The 19,929-nt window shown below is 52.0% G+C and overlaps 1 protein-coding gene across 1 annotated transcript in view; it reads right to left on the bottom strand.

Moving 5' to 3' along the window:
• SEZ6L (seizure related 6 homolog like) overlaps nt 1-19,173 on the bottom strand; it is a 69,475-nt gene extending 50,302 nt beyond the window's left edge. Inside the window, exon 1 of the mRNA XM_048514313.1 lies at nt 18,947-19,173. Within this exon, the coding sequence (XP_048370270.1) occupies nt 18,947-19,019 (73 nt within the window). The 5' untranslated portion in view covers nt 19,020-19,173. The remainder of the gene's footprint in view (nt 1-18,946) is intronic.
• Between the last annotated feature and the right edge of the window lie 756 nt (nt 19,174-19,929).

Raw genomic sequence — 19,929 nt, 5'->3', positions numbered from 1 at the left:
GAGAGGCGGAATCATAGCAATGATGAAGAGTAGTGGGGACAGGGGAGTCTCCTTGGAGATATTCCCCTTCGGATGTTGACTTCCCCTATTCCTGCTCCATTGACTATTAGTTCTGTTTTCCAAGTGTGCAATTACGTACATTCTTGACCAATTTCTTGATGTTCTCACTGACTCCCAATTATCTCCAGGACAGTGAAGTTATCCAACTGTGTGGCAGTGGTCGAGAGATGCTTTTCCTGTAATCAATCAAGCTACATGCAGAGTTTGGTTTTCCTTCTTTTGCAATTCTCAAGGATCATTTTATCTATGAGCAGTTGATATTTTGTTCCCCTACTGTTTCGTTTGTTTCCTTTTTGTTCTAGGGGCAGCAATTTCTTTCCTTCCAGGTGGTCTTGTATTGCATCAGCTAATATGCCAGTAAAAAGCTTAAAGGTTGTTGGTAGGCAAGTGATTGGTCTGTAATTGCTAGGGATTATTATTATTATTATTATTATTATTATTATTATTATTATTATTATTATTATTATTATTATTATTATTATTATTATTGTAGATTTCACAGCTGCCAGATCTTTAGCTGGTTGTTGGCCTTCATTACAATTCGAGCCTCATCCAGAGGCCTAGGAAGTTGTAATGTATCGGCGTAGTATTCGTGCGGATCCCAGCAGGGCTGCCTTCTGAATTTGACAGATGTTAATTTTGTCAGTTTGAAGATGTTTCAAGTGCTGCCCTAGTGTTTATTGTTGTTGTTGTTGTTGTTGTTGTTGTTGTTGTTGTTAGATTTCACAGCTGCCAGATCTTTAGCTGGTTGTTGGCCTTCATTACAATTCGAGCCTCACCCAGAGGCCTAGGAAGTTGTAATGTATTGGCGCAGTATTCGTGCAGATCCCAGCAGGGCTGCCTTCTGAATTTGACAGATGTTAATTTTGTCAATTCGAAGATGTATCAAGTGCTGCCCTAGTGTTTTCGGAATGGCGCCCAAGTGCCGATTACCACTGGGACGACCTCAGCTGGTTTGTGCCATAGACGCTGAACCTCGATTTTCAAATCATGGTATCTAGTCACTCTCGGTGATCTTGCCCCTCTTTATTGCCACAGTAGCACACTTTTCCAGGCCAAACTCCATCGAAATGTCTGTGCTGAATATTCAGACTGTGTTTGCTAGTGACTGGATTTCCGTGTATGATTTTCCATACAACTTCAAATCATCCATGTGCAGCAAATGTGAGATTTTGTCCGAGTCTTTGGCCATTTGATAGCCCAACTTTGTTTTCTTTAAAATTACTGTTAGTGGGATCATGGCAATGATAAACAGTAAAGGTGATAATGAATCACCTTGGAAAATTCCTCGCTTAATGTTGACTGTTCCGAAGTTTTCATTTCCTGACTGTCAGTTCAGTTTTCCACTGCCACATCGCTTTTTCAGTGAATACTCGAATGTCTTTGCTGACGCCAATTGTTTCCAAGCATTTCATGATCCAACTATGGGGCAGTGAGTCAAATGCCTTCTTGTAATCAATCCAGACCATATGCAGATTTGTTCTTTGATTCTTGCAGTTCTCCATTATCATTTTGTCTATCAGGAGTTGATCTTTTGTACCCCTGCTCCTTCTTTTGTTCCCTTTTTGGTCCACTGGCAGGATGCCATTTGCTTCCAAGTAGTCCATGATGTTATCTGCTATTATGCCAGTGAGCAGTTTGAGCATCGTGGGTAAACATGTTATTGGTCTGTAGTTTCCAGGTGTTGTTCCTTTGGCTGGATCTTTCTGAATCAAGTATGTCTTCCCAGTTGTTAGCCAGTTGGATGCATTGGACAGAAAAACTCGGACGCTTATGACAATGCACCATGCCTTACACCCACGCAGCGATACTGATAGATTATACCTTCCCCGGAGATCTGGTGGCAGAGGTTTACTGCAAGTACAACAAACAGTGGAAGAGGAGAAGCATGCACTGGCTGATTATGTGAAGGAAAGTCAAGAACAAGCATTGATTGAAGTGAAGAACAGACATTTGCTGAAGACCCAGAAAACCAAACAAGAATACAGAAAAAATGTGATTAAAATGAGGACTGAAAGCTGGCACAACAAAGCACTGCATGGCCAATTTCTGGAGAAAATCAAGGACAAGGTGGACAATGAAAAGACCTGGCTGTGGCTGGATAACAAATGGTACTCTGAAAAAGGAAACTGAATTCCCGATTTTAGCTGCTCAAGAGCAAGCCATTAGAACAAATTCGATCAAGGCCAAAATCGAAAAATCCCTGGACGATGCAAAATGCAGATTGTGCAAAGAAGCTGATGAAACTATCATCATCATCATCATCATCATCATCATCATCATCATCATCATCATTGTAGATTTCACAGCTGCCAGATCTTTAGCTGGTTGTTGGCCTTCATTACAATTCGAGCCTCACCCAGAAGCCTAGGAAGTTGTAATGTATTGGCGTGGTATTCGTGACGCCCAAGAGCAAGCCATCAGAACAAATTCGATCGAGGCCAAAATCGAAAAATCCTCAGATGATGCAAAATGCAGATTGTGCAAAGAAGCTGATGAAACTATCATCATCATCATCATCATCATCATCATCATCATCATCATCATCATTGTAGATTTCACAGCTGCCAGATCTTTAGCTGGTTGTTGGCCTTCATTACAATTCGAGCCTCACCCAGAAGCCTAGGAAGTTGTAATGTATTGGCGTGGTATTCGTGACGCCCAAGAGCAAGCCATCAGAACAAATTCGATCGAGGCCAAAATCGAAAAATCCTCAGATGATGCAAAATGCAGATTGTGCAAAGAAGCTGATGAAACTGTAGATCATGTCCTCAGCTGCTGCAAAAAGATTGCCCAGACTGAGTACAAACAGAGACACAACTCAGTGGCCAAGATGATCCACTGGAATTTATGCAAGAATTACAACATAAGAACAGCTAAGAACTGGTGGGAACATTGTTTGTTGTTGTTGTTATTGTTATTATTATTATTATTTATTAGATTTCATGAACCGCCCACCCCCAAAGGGCTCTGGACGGTGTACAACAAACAACCAAACCAATAAATACCCAATAAATAGTTAATTAAAATTACTGACTTAACCCCCCCCCCTCCCATTTGAATCAAAACTTGAATTAATAGAAAGCAAACTGTATTTGGGCCTGAGTTGACCACCCAGCTCTGCCTGCTTCTTGCCCTGTCTGTCTCAGTCAGTTGCCACCTCTGGGTTGGGAAATATCTAGAGGTTTGGGGCGGAGCCTGAGGAGGGTGGGGTTTGGAGAGGGGCAGGGCTTCTGTAGGATATGGTGGCACAGAGTCCGCCTTGCAAAGCAGCCAATTTCTCCAGGGAAACTGATCTCTGCCACCTGGAGATCAATTGTAATAGTGAGAGCTCTCCAGCCCCCACCTGAAGGCTGCCAACTCTACTCTCTGCCTCAGTTTCACCTCTGTAAAAGGGGAACTTTTGGAACCCCCTCAGGGGTCAGTTCATGATTGGAGGATCTGAGCAGCCCAAGAGGACCTGAGTGTTATCATTATGAGAAATAATTGCGCTCTGATTCTATAAACCTGTCACTTTTAATTAGGCAAAGTGGGCTTGTGACCCCCACAAATATATTTTCGCTTCCCCCCTGGGATCTACAGTCACCAACCATGTGGTGGGAAATTCCTGGATATTTGGGAGCAAAGCCAAGAGGGGGGGGTCCACCAGAGACCACCCTCCAAAGCAGTTATGTTATTCATGGGAACTGGTCTCTGTTGCCTCTGTTGATAAGGTGTAATGAGGACCCCCCCCCTTCTGCAGTCCCCACCTGGAGGTTGGCACCCTGACTGGGACCCATGTGCGGGGGGGGGCGGGGAGGAGAAAGCAAAGATTAGTTCATCAAGTGGGGCTTTTTTCTCCTCGGGTTGTGGATCTTTTCTGTGAGTTGCTGCTGGCCTGGGGGGGATAAAACCTGGATCAGTGTTTTAGTTTAATTTTATCAATCATCTTCCCAAGAGGAAGTGGGGCTAAGCAGCCTGATCTATCTGCATATATTTGCATTCCAGCAAGAATCTCTGCTCATTCCTGGCTCGCCAACAGCACTCAGAAAGCCAGCCCCCCTCCCCTCCCCCCCGCCATCCTGCAGCCAGGAGGTCCTCTTCAACAGGGCCCACTGGCTGAGAAACCTGAAAGGGAAAGAGCCAGCTCCTGGCTTCCCAGCAGGTAATGAGCTGGCGGATTAGAACGGCTAGTGGGGAGCCCAGCGGGGCCTCATCCGCTCGCTTCCCACACGCTCTGCGCCTCCACGGTTAATGTTGTTTGCCACCCATGTGGTACACCCACTTCGGCTGTGTTGTCTCCTTCCCCCCCCCACCTGCCCCACACCATTTCTTCACTACTGTTACAGTAGGTAACTTTTCAGCTGGGTTTCCTACAAGCTTTCATCCTGCACCACAGTTGTTCTTTTGAATCAATTAAAGGGAAGGCCATAATCCGGATCGAGTGAAGGTTTTTGCTCCTCTGCCCTGGGGCCAGATCTTGAAGACGGGCCTCGCCCAGCCGGCAGAAAGTCGGGGCATTTCCCAGCACTGAAATGAGCTCAGGGAATGCGTGGCGAAGGCCGGGGTCTCTTATAGCTTCCAAACATCGCAGCTAATAGATGTGTCTGTGGTTCCCCCTGTGGCTAAAGAGAACCCATCCGTCCAAAGGAAGGGGTTCTTGCAGCAACTGGCTTTAAACAGGTAGTTGGGTTAATGCCTCATGGCAAAACAGACCAGGAGTCCAGCAGCGCCCACAAGAAACACAGGCATGATTTCCCTGAGTCTTGAAAGTGCTGCTGGACTCCTGGTTCATTTTGCCCCCTGATCGGCTTCCGCTGTTCCTCCTGTCTCTGCTGCCGTGGCCCCTGCCTGCCACTTGGTACATACGAGAGGTGCCTTTGTGCGCCAGGCCTCTTCCTAGTCTGGGAGCCTCAGCAAACCTTTACCTGTCTTATTCCAAGCAGTGTTTGATGGGATCAGAGCCATAAGACAACAGGAGATTCTGTCTCTCTGGAGTAGGCGGGGGGCGGGGGGGCGCAACACGCTGTGTACTGAGTGAGGCTCTTGAATGACAAACACCATTTCTGCTCTGCTATTTGCCAAGATCAGTTTCAGACAAGAAGGTGAATTAGCAAGGCCCCGAGCAGCAGCAATTGGGGGGTCAGTGCTAAACAGTGGTGCCAACCTATGTTCCTGTGCACAGATCAGGGGCAGCTGCGTTGCACCCATACAGAGGAGGGTTGAAGCCCCAAATCTTCTGTGCAGGCTGGGAGGGCACAACTGAGGAAGGAGGGGGCCAATCTGCAGCGCCTTGTTTTTCACCTTGACAGCCCTGATCAAAGAGAAGGGAACTGACTGTGACTTAAGCAGTTGTAAAAAGTCTAGAAATAGCTCAACAAACAGGATGGCCTCCAGGGAAGGCGGCTGGTCTTTGTGCCAGCAGAGCTCACAGCAGCCATATGAAACTGCCGCCGCACCCTCCTCTCTGGGGCTCCTGGCCGGGCTGTTGTGAAGGAATTCCAGGAGGTTCTGAGAGTTTCTTACACGACTGGGGCCTTTTAGCTCATTTTCTGATATTTCAGTTGATGCTAGCAAAAAGTGGGACAGATCACTTGGAAGTCAGAAGGGAAGTCAGAGACGGGAAGAAAATTACGTGCGAGTGTGTGGGGGTGGCAGGGAACATCTTCTTGCACTGGAAGGAATGCACCAAGTGGTTCATCGAGCATCCAGCTTCTCCATACTGGCAAGCTGGGGGAGGGGGGCATGAAACCTGCTTGACTGGGTCATCCTTTGAGTGCATTGAAGAAGCAGAAGCAGAAGCAGAAGCAGAAGCAGAAGCAGAAGAAGAAGAAGAAGAAGAAGAAGAAGAAGAAGAAGAAGAAGAAGAAGAAGAAGAAGAAGAAGAAGAAGAAGAAGAAGAAGAAGAAGAGTTTGTAGCCCTTCGGGGATGAGGCGGCCTACAAATTTAATAAATAAATAAATACCCTGTAAGGAGTCTCTTACAGCTTACAAACACCTTTTCCTTTCCTCTCCCCACAACAGACACCTTGTCAGGCAGGTGGGGCCGAAAGAGTTCTGAAAGAACTGTGACTACCCCAAGATCACCCAGCAGTCTTCATGTGGAGGAGCAGGGAAATAAATCCAGTTCACCGGATACAAAGTCCCACACTCATGTGCAGGAGTGGTGAATCAAACCTGGAGGGGACCTTTAATTGATGGACCCAATCCACCAGCATCTTTGTGAATAGAGGGAGAACAATTGCAGGCATATCTGGAGGGGAGCCAGCTTCCTGACCTCCCCCCAAAGGCTGTGTAGGTGTGCCTCGAATGGGCGTGCCATCAATTCTGATGGGTGCAGCAAAAGGGAGGGGAGGCTTCTGCGGGGGGTGGGGAGCAGGTGTCCACAAGCCTCTCCAGTGCAGAGATTTTAACTCCACTCATCCTCCAAGGAGCTCAGGGTGATACACTCATTCTCCTCACCACCATTGTATCTTCATAACAGCCCCATGAGGTGGGTTAGGCTGATCAAGAGAAACCGGTTTGCATGGCAGAGTGGAAACCTAGTCCAGCACTCCAGCCTCTGTACCACCCTGGGGTAAATTGCAGCAAAAGCCCCTCAGCACATCAAGTATATTTCTTCTTTTATACCCATCAGAGGGGGATCCATCCTTGACAGATTCCTTCCCCCGCATCCCTTTTGTGCCTTTGGTGCCTTCCCTAGAACAGGTGCTCTGAAATCTCACAGGTTGCCTAGAGCCCAAGAGATGGCCAGCAATGGGAGTGCAGAGCAGTGGTCAGAGAAGGAGCTGGGCTTTCGTCTGCCCCTCCCCTGCCACATGAGACCTTTTCAGTGGAGGGGCTGAAGGTTGCATTTGGGGCCTTAGCCTCTCTCTTTCTCTCTCTCTTTCTCTCTCTCTCTCTCTCTCCTGGGAGGGGGGCACAGCATGGCCACTCCCCGGGGCCTAGGGCCTGTCCCCCTCGCCCTGCAGGCTTGCACTGAATTTGAAAAGTGGAGGCCTCTTGGCTAAGGAGCTTACCTCATCCATTACATCTAATTCGGCCCATCTGGATTTGCAATTTGGTCTGCAGCTTCCTGCAGATCTGATTAGACAAGAGAGCAGTCCTGGACGAAGCCCAAACCGAGCTTTGTGGCTGGAGGCGAGCCGTCCCCTTCAGCGCAGCCAGGGTGTCAGAGCTCTTGGACGGAGCCAGAGCTCTGCGGGGGGCCAAGCAGGGTGGTTTGCGATGGGCACACACACACACGTACACGTAAGCACAGATTTTCTTCACAACTCCCCCACCCCTTATATTTGTTACCAGCTTTGCTGTGCTAGTGCATAACTTGGAGTTCAGCCTCCTGTGTGTTGAAGAGCTTTACGTAACTGGTCAGAGCACAACGTCTACACCAAGAGAACATAAGAACATCGGAAGAGCCCTGCCAGATCAGAGCCGAGGCAGTTTAGTCCAGCACTGCATTCACACATGGCCAACCGCTTGCCCCACGACGAGCATCCTGCTGCCCAGCAACTCATTGAAGCGTCTGGGGCTGGAGGAAGCAGGGCCCCTCCCATGTTTGGCAGCACTGGAGAGTCCCATCCTCCACAAATCCACCCCCTTCTTTTTTAAAGCCTTCCAAGTAGACTCTGCATCCCAGCAAGATTAATTTAATCTTTGCATACATACTTCTAGTGGCGGTGAGTTCCACAACTAAACTATCTGTGCACTCTGCTTGCGTCTGTCCTGAATCTCCCTCCGTTCAGCTTCAAATTGCTGTGCTCCTGTGCATAATTCAATCCAACCAACATTTATTACGCTCAAGACATCAGACAACAATAATTTGACAGCACAGTTGACATGCAAATGTAAAATTACTGTGCAAAGATTAAAATAACAACCTTTAATTTCATAGACCTCTGTCATGGCTAGAAGGACTGTATGAGGCTCAAACAGGCAGCCACTCAGAGGCGCCCCTCCCCCCACAGGCTCAACCACCCCAAGACTCCAGACAGCTCACAGACCTGCTACCTGCTGGGATGCTGAAGACTGCAGACCTGGCAGAGGGGCCCCTCACACCCTGCTGGGATGGAGGCAGAACGGCTGCAGGGCGATGGTGGGATGCATCTCACAGGGCCAAGGGGTGGGGGGAGGGGGCCGATTTGGAGAAGTGGGGCCAACACCCCTCCCTGAGCCAAAGGAAGAGGGGGTGGAGTTTATTACACTTGAATTCCTCAGAAAAACCAGAATCTTTTGTTTCTGGCCCAAGCAGTTCAGAACTGCCCTGCTCACTTTTGACTTCAAACAAGCAGATGCAGAGTTTTGTTCAGCTTGTTTTGCTTTTTCAAACTACAGGAGCTACAAAGCAGCCCAGGAGGCCGGCACTCGAGCACCAAGAGAACCCGTCCTCTTCCGCTTCTAGGCCTGTAGGGAGCAGCTAATGGAAAAAGCCTTCGAGGCACAGAAGATGAAGAAGGGCTGTTTGAGAAGCCGCCTCCCAAGAGGCCCCCTGCTCTCTCGCTCTCTCTTTCAGGTTAAATGTAGGCCAAAGTCCTGCTGGCCTCTTGCCACTCTCTTCTCTGCACCCCCCCCCCCCCCGCATCTTATAGCAGAGCTCTTACTCATAGCAGAGCTCTTACTCAGGAGGAAAAGGCCCACCTCTTCCTTGGGTCTTTTGCGTGAATCCTTTTAAATGCTTCCGCACTGAAGTCGGAATGGCCTCTGCCGTTTCTCCTATTTCCAGACCTGCACTGATTGCAGCCAACAGGTAAACCTGGTGGTTTGGGGGTTCGGGTCTCAGGGAGCTGCACACCATGGTAGTCCCCCTTCTGCTCCCCCCCCCCTAGCAGGTGTTGCCTGGGCGCCATTCCCCTCCCCCTACACACCTGCTTTGGACCAGGGCCAATTTCCTATTGCAGAATTGGACTCTTGATCCACCCCATGGGCAGGGGCATTTAGCTGCCTTTCTGCATGAGCGGCCCATTCATCCTTGCCTCGGACATGTGACCAGCCACATCACTGCTCTGCCAGGGAGAGCCCCCCCTCCCCTTCTTCCACCTGTACCCAGAATGTGGACGTTCCAAGAGAGCCTTTTCTTCCTCCTCTCTGTTTCCCAGTCATTAACTGCAGAGCCGCCTTCTCGGTGAGCCCAGGTCTCCAGCGCTCCAGTTAATAGACTCCCAAAGAGTCGTGGCATTTGCTCTTGCATAGCTGGCACCGTAATGGGAGCAGAGAGAAACTGGGCAGAGAACATTATCCCTCCCTGAGCTGACTGTGTGCTCCTGTGCCGTGGCGGGGCCTCCTCGGAGATAATTGCCTTTGATGCCGTGATGCTATTTCTCAGCTCTCCGTCTGGGAGGCGGAGGGCTCTCTGGGTGGATCAGAGTCCAGCTTCTGCACAAGAAAGCCCTGTGTGCCCGCCTGATCTCCTTGGGCAGTCCAGCCAGCCTGACCCATCAGGAGGAGCCCTCCAAAGCAGAGAGGGCTGGGGGTTTTATCTCTCTCCCTTAAGGGACAATGTCAAAGGACCCTCATTAGGAGGGGGCCACTCTGGCAAGGAGGGGGGCCAGGGAGGGTCAGCTGCCATCGCCCCGTCCTTCTCACTTTCTCTTTCTTTTGTCAGAGTCAAGGGACAATTGCAGGAAAAAGCAGGGTGGGGTTTTCCCATCACATTTTGATTCTATGATCCTTCCTCCAAACTGTTCAAGGTAGACATTGGTTGCCCAGCCTCCACTTATCCTCACAACAGCCCTGTGAAGTAGGCTAGGCTGGGCAAGTACACCTGGCCCACTGCCATCCACTGTGAAGCGGCTACCCATCTCGCCGTCCCTGGCCACTGCACCGTCCTGCCCACGGCACAAAGAAACAGATCCTCTCCCCTGGCCCACAGACAGGAAGGCTGAGTTCACACATGCTGCGCAAAGCACTGTAAGCTGTGCTGGTTCACATGGGTGGATTTTGATGGTTTTTGCACCAGAGACTCACGTCAACCAAACCACGCCTTCCATTCCACCTTCTTGCAGCCATTGTGAAAACAGACTGGCAGGCCACTGGAAATGTACAACGGGACTTCCTGCCTCCCAGCTCTCAGTCTGCCACGTCTGCACATTTTGTACGCCTGGAGCACCAAATGCCACACCGGTCTCTTGCTATTCGCCACGCACCTAGTTTTTGGATTCTCTAACAATGGATTCTGTTGCAGCAGTTCTGGGCTGTGGAATTCTTGAGGAGTAGCAGGAGGAAGTTGGAGCGGAACACAAGCAGCAAGCTGAGGAAAACGGGGCCAGTCTTGCCTTCCTAAGGAAGCCACGGCATCACCACCACCCCGCCAAGGGAAGAACTCTGCCCCGCCAGAAAACAGCAGCTCTCCTCCTCTCTCATATCCCCAGTCCTGCCTCTAGAGTCCTCCATCCACTGACTGTGTCCTTTCCCCCCACCTTCTGTTCTGCAACCCCCAAACCCTTTCCTGGAAAGGGCTTGGTGGAATATTTCCCTTTTGGAAAGGATAAGAGACTGTAGAGGAATGCTTGCTTGTGTGCAAAGTAATTGCCTTCTGCGTGACCCTATAGAGGCCATCCAAAGCCACCCCTCTCGCCCCTGGGGCTGCAGGTGGGGGACATTAGTAAATATCTCTGTATGTAGTCCACAGTCAAGATGTTCTCAAAGCAGCATGCAAAGATTGACCAAAATCAACCGCATGTCATCGTCCGTAACAACCAATAAAAGCAGCAGCAATAAACAACTCTAAAACAGGGAAAATGTCAGCAGATAAAATTTCAGAGGATTCAGTTTAGTGCCAAACATGAAACAAAAAACCCAATTTGAAAAATGATTCAGTTAAGCAGAAATAAAACACTGAACGGTTTGCATGCAGAAGTGAAAAGAAAGAAGGGTGAATTGCCAAAGTCTAAAGCTCTACAGGGAAAACACAGGGCAGATGATAATCAGGATGGAATGTCTCCGTAGGACTGCCACCACAGAGAAGGCCCCACCCCACAGGATCACTCTGCCTAATGCGTAGGGGGGCCAAATGGGAGGAGGCAGTCCCGAAAACACTGAAGAAACGCTCAGAAATTATTTGGCGGCGGCAGCTGCTCTTAAGGATGGGCAAGGTAGGTTCTCATGCAGGTGTATTCACCATCAGCCTCTGCACTATGTGTGGTTTCAGGCAGTCTTCAAAGACAGCCTCACGGAGAGCGCTTTGCAGTATTCAGGACTGGATGTGAGTAAAGCACTTAGAGCTCTGACCAATCCCAGTTTATTCCAAGAAGAAAAAGAGCTGTCCAGCCTGTTCAAACTGATTCAAAGTCTGAAGCGTCTGCGCCCCCTTGCCAAGCACAAGGGAGCCGGGACAAGCCAAGACCCATCCAGCCTCTCCAGGCACCTGCCCGCCCTCCTGCCCTGGATGCTGCACCTGGGAATGGGGAAGAAGGGGGCTCAGCAGCAGAGGGGAGCTGATGTGTGGTGGGGGTGGCTACCTTCTGCCCCACTAACTGGAGTCAGGCTGTTAAACCCAGGAAGAGCCAATGAGGAGTCTTTGTTCTGCTTCGGTTGTTGTACTGTATACAATCAGATAAAAGCTTCTGGAGCAACAGTGGCGTAGGAGGTTAAAAGCTCGTGTATCTAATCTGGAGGAACCGGGTTTGATTCCCAGCTCTGCCGCCTGAGCTGTGGAGGCTTATCTGGGGAATTCAGATTAGCCTGTGCACTCCCACACACGCCAGCTGGGTGACCTTGGGCTAGTCACAGCTTCTCGGAGCTCTCTCAGCCCCACCTACCTCACAGGGTGTTTGTTGTGAGGGGGGAAGGGAAAGGAGATTGTAAGCCCCTTTGAGTCTCCTGCAGGAGAGAAAGGGGGGATATAAATCCAAACTCCTCTTCTTCTTCTTCTTCTTCTTCTTCTTCTTCTTCTTCTTCTTCTTCTTCTTCTTCTTCTTCTTCTTCTTCTTCTTCTTCTTCTTCTTCTTCTTCTTCTTCTTCTTCTTCTTCTTCTTCTTCTTCTTCTCCTTCTTCTTCTTCTTCTTCTTCCTCTTCTTCTTCTTCTTCTTCTTCAGATCTGTTAGGAGCAAACGCCAGACCAGACAGGCGGTGGGAGAGGCTCTGACAGAGGAGAGAGAGGAAGCACTAAGGCTCCATGATGCTTCGTTGACTTCCATTTTTTCTATGAAAACAAGAATGGGCACCTTTAGAGATGGTGAAGCCGCTGAGTCCGTGCTGCTGGTGGGTGTGGATGGAGAGGCTGTTGAGAGGCCCCTGGTTGCCGTGGGTGTGTACAAAGACCCCAGACTGGAGGCTCTGCTCAAAGAACGTTCCGGAGGGCTGGCAGAGCCTTGGACGACAAGGACAGGAAATGGGCCACAGCACTGGAGGAGGGCCAACGTCATCCCAGTTTTCAAAAAAGGGAGGAGGGATGGGTGAGGGACTTGGGAATGTTTTCTCTGGAGAACAGGAGGTTGAGCCGGGACCTGACTGCTCTCTGGAACTATTTGAAGGGCTGTCACTTAGAGGAGGGCAGGGAGCTGTTCCTGTTGGCAGGAGAGGATAGAGCTCGCAATAACGGGTTTAGATTATGGGCAGAAAAGTCCTGGCTGGATATTAGGGGATAAACTTTACATGGAGAATAGTTCAACAGTAGAATCAGCTGCCAAGGAAGGTGATGAGCTCCCCCCCCCCCCACTGGCAGCCTTCAAGCAGCTGCTGGATAGGATGCACTTTAGGCTGATCCCACATTGAGTGGGGGGGGGTTGGCACTCAGTGAGCCACATGGCCCCTTCCCACTCTGATGCCCACGCATTACAGGCCAAGGGAAACTGCTCTTTCTGGCTAGACTTGGGGAAGTCCCTGCCTGCATGCCTGCCGACTCCACAGACCAGAAAGGCACGTGGACATAGCCAAGAAAAAGTTCCCCAGGAGACTGGCCCACACAGGGGGACCCAGTTCCTTCCCTGAGTCATTTAAAAAGTAGGTCTCTAGTCCTTTTACTTACTTCAGTTGGCAGATTTCAGCATGACCAGCTCCCTGAGTAGTCGAAGAGATCCAGGAGGGTACCTGCGGCTACAAAAAGCTCTTTGCCATGTTCAAAGGCCTTCGGGAGGCTAATGAGGTCCTGACACCTTTTACAATTTGCTAATATAAATTTTTCTCCTATGAATTGTATAAATGGCCTTTACTGAAGCCTGTCTGGTTGGCTCTGCTTGATAACACAGGTGAGCTCTTGGAGCTGGGCCAAGCCGTCATCCGGGGAGTTAGTGGAAACCCAGAGCCCAGTTTGAATTAAAACCTGCAACTAGCCTTTGACCCCTCACAGGGCTGAAGCTGGACAGAACTGAAGATGGGCCCCTCTCTTGACACAGCTGGTCTGGCCACATAGACCTTGAGTCTAGACTACTACAATGCACCTTACATGGGCCTCCCCTCAAAGTCAGCTTGGAGACTTGGTGCAAAATGCCGTAGCTCAACTACTTTTTGGAGCTAGGCAGAGCATGTCTACCCTATGCACTCCACAGTCACTCCAGTAGTTATTAATTAGTTACCAGGTTAATTCAAGACAGAGGCATACCAGGGGAAAATGGCGCCTGGGGCAACACTTGCTCCAGGGGCCCCCCAACCCTCCCTGGTGGGGTGGGGCCAGGCTGCAGCAGGCTCCTGGCCCAGCTGCTCCTGCATGAACTAATGTGGGGGGGGGGGGGGGCGCCCAGGGTCAATTGATTCTCATGTTCCTCTGGCAGATATGCCACTGATTCAAGGCCCTGCTTATCCACCTACAAAACTCTGCAGGACCGCCTCTCTCTCTGCTCTGCCACAACAGCTTTGCTCATCCCAGCAGGGTCTTCTGAAGGTGCCAACCTGCAAATGGGCAAAATGTACAAATGCATGTGCCTTCTCTGTTGGCCCCCCCCCCCCCTTGTGAAATGGCCTGCCCAAGGAGGTCAGGAAGGCTTCCACCGTCAGGGCTTTCCACAAACTGGAGTTATTTGGGAGGGTGCTTTTGCACAGGCAACACGACTTCATTATAACAGAAGGGACCAGGAAAGTGCCTTAATTAAAGGAAAGGGATTGTGGAATATACCCCTGGGTATAACCCATATTGTCTGTTGCTGAATGTATTACCCTATTATGTAATTTCTACATCATTTAATATGCCTTTTTAATATTACATTCTGGTTCAGCTTTGTTTCAGATTTTTACTAGGTTTCAATTTCTGCAGTTCTAACCCTATCCCAGTGTCTGGGGGTGTCCTGCCGCCCTATTGCCTGCATTGGCTTACCTTCAATCTCAGTGAAAAAGACAATGAAGAATGTAAATAAATAAAATAACCCCAAGCCCAGTCCGGCTCAGCAGCAGGCTGCCACTGTTCTCAAATGTATTTCTCAAGTTGGTGTCTCCGTGTTCCACGGAAGAGTCTCTCTGGCTCATGAAAAGTGATGGCAGTTAAATAGCAGGTGAAGACCTTCACTCAAGGAAAATTGTGTTTCTGATTCAAATGTGAAGGCTGCGGCAAGAGATAGAAAGGGGTCGTTTTCAGTGGTCTTATCACAACCTTTAGAGGTTAAATGCATGAAGGCGGCCAGAACACTACGTGTAATTCCCACGGGCACTGAAAGGGCTCCCGAGAAGTCATCTCTCTGGACAGAACTGGACAGAAAGTTCTGGTGCTGGGTTTCGAAACTGAGGTTGACTTTCTAATGAATACTTCCCAATCTTCCTTTCCTCTTCGGTGTGCCTGAGAGGACCTTTTCATTCACTCAGCCTTACCACCCACCAAGGGCCATCAGCATGGCCCCGAACAGCAGGCAGGCAGAGAAGCCTTCCTAGAGAGCCACTCTGGCCCCCCAAGCAGCACACGGCACTCCACTCACAAGCCAAAGAGGACACCTGGTTTAATGCATTGTAGAAGGCTTTCATGGCTGGAGTCACTGGGGTGTTGTGGGGTTTCCAGGCTGTATGGCTGCTGTGTTCCAGCAGCATTTTCTCCTGATGTTTCGCCAGCATCTGTGGCTGGCGCCTTCAGAAGATCCAGTCAGCTCCTGTCAGCTCCTTTGAAGATGCCAGCCAGTTTGTTGGCTTACTTCATCTATCCTCCATCTTCCTCCCTGGTGGGGACTCAAACTGGCTCGCCCCCATTTCTCTCTCCCCTCTCTCAGCCTCGCCTGTGAGGCAGTCGAGGTTGACCGGGTGTGCTGACCGGAGCTCCCTCACAGAGGGGACCTTAACCGGGGTCTCCCGGGACCAAGCCCAACAGTCCAACCATGACAGCTTCTCACATTGGATCATGAGGGGCAGCCTAATTGGAACTAGGGGCACCCCAAAGGAGAAGCGAGTATCCACTTTGTACACATGCACCAATTACCTTTGGGGTCAGACTCTCTTCAGACTCCCTTCGGGGGAGGGCGGTTTATAAATATAACAATAAATAAATAAATAAAAATAAAAAGCCTGACCAGCCGTTTCACTCTGCACTCTGCTTGCTTAGAGGACACCTTGGATCCATTCACTGGCAGCTCCACTTGGAGGATCTCTGGTAACAGATCTTTGCCTGGGATTCTGGGAACCTGCTGCTGGTCTCATGGGCTGGCTGGGCAAATGTGTGTCTTGGCAGGAGGTCGTGCTGGGTGTGAGTTGGCCCCCTTTGGGAACCGCCTCCCCAAGTCAGTGGGCTTGAGGACCTGGAAATGAGGGCACCATTCCTAATCTATGGGGACATCTTAACCTGACCCTCTGGCCAGTCAGCAGGACTTCATCTGTAGCAGAACATCCACTGCTATCTAGAGCCCCAGCAGCAGAGAGTTGGTTGGTTCCAGGGTGGTGGTGACTGCAGGCCAAGTAACTCCAGGTTCCCAACCCAGGAGCAGAGCCACAGAGCCTGCTGTAAACAGGCAGGCCACAAGGCTCAAGCAAAATGAGCAGCTGACCTGACCCACAGCATCAGTGCTCAGGTCAGAAGCAGCCGGGAGCCTGTGGTGTGCCACCTGCCCTATTTGGCTTTGGGTCTGACAACATAACGGGGCTTGTTTGTTCAGAGGAGTCGGTAGACAGCCAGTGTGGTGTCGTGTTTAAGAGCCACATGAGTGGCAGATTCACCTGGAGAACGGGGTTTGTTTCCCCATTTCTACACATGAAGCCTGCTGGGTGACCCTGGGCCAGTCACAGTTCTCTCAGAACTCTCGTAGCCCCACCTACCTCACAAGGTGCCTGTTGTGAGGAGAAGAAGGGAAAGGAGTTTGCAAGCCCATTTGAGTCTCCTTACGTGAGATAAAAGGGGGGGGGGTATAAATCCAAACTCTTCTTCTTCTTCCTCTAGGAAGCCGCTCGTTCTCTGGCTCACGTGCACACAAATAAAGGGGGCCAAGACTTGGCACTCCACAAAGTATAGGGAAGCCAGCTGGCCCCCTTGCTTCAAGCTATCTGTTTGGCTGAAGCCTTGAGGGAGTGGGCCAATTGAACAAGCACTTTAAGCAGGAGAGCGCTGCGGCTCGGTCTCTCCAAGGCTTTGTTTTCATCCTCAGGAGCTGCAGGTGGATCTGGAAAGCTCGGCTAATGGCTCTTAAGAAGGGCCAGGCCTGGCAGGAAAGTGCTTTGCCCAGTCAGCCACAGACAGCTGGCTTGCTGAGAGGACGAAAGCCAGGCTCTCTGAAGACCTGAAGGGTGTGTTTGCATTCGGGCAGTGGGGGGGGGGGGGGAATCCTTGTCCACAGAAGTTCACCTAAGTGGTTTTGTGATGCAGTCAGTCAATAAGTCCTCTCCACAAAGTCCAAGTTGCCCAGGGAGACCATTCATAAAACATGAGAACCTGCAGCGGGGATTATGGAGAGCCAGCTCCCAGCTCCGGCTTTCGGCAGGATGGTGCGGCTTGGCTTTTCCTGGGCTGCCCCTTTTCAGGCTACAGACTGGTCATTTGCCTGCCCTTCTGCCTCTCTGCCTGCAGAAAGTCAGGTAGGCTGCTCTGGCCATTCCACAGATTTTTTTGGGGGGGGGGGGGGATTTATTTTTTGTATTTATTTTTAGATTAGGAAGCAGTCAAAGAAGCAAGCCTTGCTGTTCAGAAGAGGTTTAGCTTTTGATTTTTCTGATGAACTGAGCCAAGGGCTGGCAAGCACAGGGAAGGAGGCGGCCTGATCCAGAGGCCAAGATTCTCTCTTTTACCCCCGCCCCCCAGCCCCACTGTTGCCAGCCTCAGTCACTTTTTCTGCCACGAGCAATTATAATTTCGATAACGGAGAATTTTCTCGCCATGAGCAATTATCATTTCGATAATGGAGAATTTTCTCATTCAGACTCTTGACTCGCCCCAGCAGATTCGAAGAAGAGGACGACGGAGCTTTTCAGGAGCTTTTCAGGACTAAACCCTCTGATGTTGGTGCACGAAGAGCCACCCAGGCAGGAAAAGGAGGAGAGGCGTCCCACGCAAAATTTCAGAAGGCACCAGACCACCACCTCCGCTCCCAAGATTTGTGTGTCTCAGATTATGGCCAAAACGTTTAATTACAGATTGGGGGGGGGGGGGTTGGTCTTCTCCAGGAGTACAAGAGGGACCCAGAGACACCAGGAGCGCCTCCCCTGTTTTGTTCCTGTTTTCACTGAAGGGAACCGACAAATTCACCCAGACACTGGAGATCTGAGAGCCGGGTTTTGGCTCCCCCACTCGCAATCTCACTGGCGGAGGGAGCCCTGGGAAAACATGCGCCTCAGCTCAAAACATATCCGACCTCAGTCGCTGCTTGCGTGAAAGAGAAACACGCACACGCGCGCGTCCTCCTCCCAGGCAGCGCCGGGTCCCTGGTTGGCACAGAAGGGGAAGGGAAGCGAAAGGCTCTGCCTGTCATGCGCTCGCCGGGGACAAAGGAAGACTCCGGCGGGGTTTCTGGCGATCCCGTTCTCCGTGGCTGCTTTGGAAAGAGGGCGGGGGGCCCGGCCAAAGCCCCTCGCCCCAGGCTCTGTCTTGTCCTGTGGTGGCAGCACCCTGTTTCTCCCGCTATGAATCAGTGCCCACTCCCCCGTCCGCCCCCAGTGAGGCACACGGACGATGAGGGAGGAGGGGCGGGACTCCCTGCACACACGCACAGGGTTGTGTCAATGCCAGCGGCTCTTCACAAGAGAGGGCACGTTTTTAGGAGCGGGGGGGGGGGGCATGCAGAACTGAGCCAAGCCGCGGTTTGCCAAACTGCAGCGGGATGTGAGCCGGCCAAAAGTGACGCGCCCGGAGCAGCAGCGCCCGATCCTGCGGACCTGCGTGGAATCCCCTCCCCCCCACCCCAGGGAAAGGCGGAGGCTCCGCGGCTGCGGGCGCTTTCTGGGGCCTCGTCGGCCCGTCCTGGAGAAGCGGCGGGCGTGGGGGGGGGGGGGGGGTTTCGGACCGCGCTTCCCGCGGAAGGAAGGAAGGAAGGAAGGAAGTCCCGCGGCGCTTCCCGGGAACTTTGCCGGCGTGGGGAGCTGTCCGGACCCGCGGTGCTGAACGGAGGCCAGCTCGGGGCGGGGGAGGAGGGGGCTGCGGCCAGGCACTGCCCCGCACCGGCCCCCTCCTCCAGTTGGGGACAGCCGCCCAATTTGGCCCCAGAAGAGGCCCCCGGTGGTCCTGGCGCTTGGCTCCCCAGTGGGAGCAGTGAACACGCGGGTAGGTAGACCCATCCAGACGCATAGCCGAACTCGCCCCCTCCTGTCCCCACACGCCGAGGGATGGCAGACCCCGAACCCCCCGGGAAGGGGGCGCCTGCAGCGGGAAGCGCCAGCCCAAGAGGAGGACGGGCGCTGGGGCAGCTTCTCCGCGCGGGGGGGGGAGGGCTGGCTCCACCACAAGAGCTACTCCGCCTTCAGAAAAGGCTCTGGCATTTAGCCCACAACGGAGCATCTGGCCAGGACCCCCTCCCCCCCCCGAAGATCCCGTCCCCAGTTTCCAAAGACACCCCCACCTTCTGCTCCGATCCGGAAGTCCTACCTGGGGGGCGCCTGGCCTCGTGGCTGTCCAGGAGCAAGAGAAAGAGGAGGGCGAGTCCTCGGGGGGCCGGCATGGCGCTGCTGGGTCCCGAGTCCGCTTCGCGTGCAGCTGCTGCCGGCCGACCCGCCGCCCGCGCCTCTCTGCCTCCTCGCCTCGCCTCGCCTCGCCCGGCTCGGCGGCCGCTGCCCCTCCTGTGCCAAGCCGAACTGGAGCTCCGCGGCGAGGCGGGCGGGGAGGGAGGGAGGGAGGCGGGCCGAGGCAGCGAAGGGGAGGGCCAGGCGGGAGCGCCCAAGCCAAAACGCCACCACGGTCTTCTCATCCCCTCCCAAAAATGGTGGCTTGCCTCTTTCGTGAGAGAGCTGGAGCCGAATGGCTGTCAGGGGAGCTGTCCTCTTTGGGGCCGGGGCACAACTTTGGAAGGGCAAGAGAAGCGAGAATCAACAGCACCACCGAGCATGTGCAGAGTGAGCACCCCTGGACGAGAGCTGTTTTCCAGCTTGAGCCTCTGCTTGTCGAGTCTGTCCGAGTCGTTCTCCGTGGCCCCTTCTTCAGAATCCGAGGACTGAGACCGACAGCTGGGCTGGCTCCACTAAGACCCTCTTTGCCCGCTGCTCTTACTTGCGCTGAGCTCCAGCATTTCTCGGGGCTTCCTGGATTCCAAGGATGGCCTCTCAGAGACAGAGTCCCTCCACAACCGGAACCCCAAACCTCACTTTCCTGGGGAGGGGGAGCTTCCACAGCTGGAGAATGGCATCACTGTCCCCAATTGTCCCGCGGAAGGGATCCCCAATGCACACACCCCCTCCCGGAGCCATGGTGCCTGCTGAAATCTTTCTGTGTCCACCAAGCACTTTTTAAAAGAAACTGGGTGGGGTCAGGTGGGACTTTGGCCCATCAGAGGTTCTTCTGGCCCACTGGAGATTTGATTGACCAGGCAGGTGCTTAAAAGTTACTTCAGCTGCAGCTGAAAGGTCTTCTCTTTG

Source organism: Sphaerodactylus townsendi, linkage group LG13 (assembly GCF_021028975.2).
Source record: "Sphaerodactylus townsendi isolate TG3544 linkage group LG13, MPM_Stown_v2.3, whole genome shotgun sequence".
Classification (NCBI taxonomy): Eukaryota; Metazoa; Chordata; class Lepidosauria; order Squamata; family Sphaerodactylidae; genus Sphaerodactylus; species Sphaerodactylus townsendi.
This window is presented reverse-complemented; position numbering and strand designations above follow the sequence as displayed.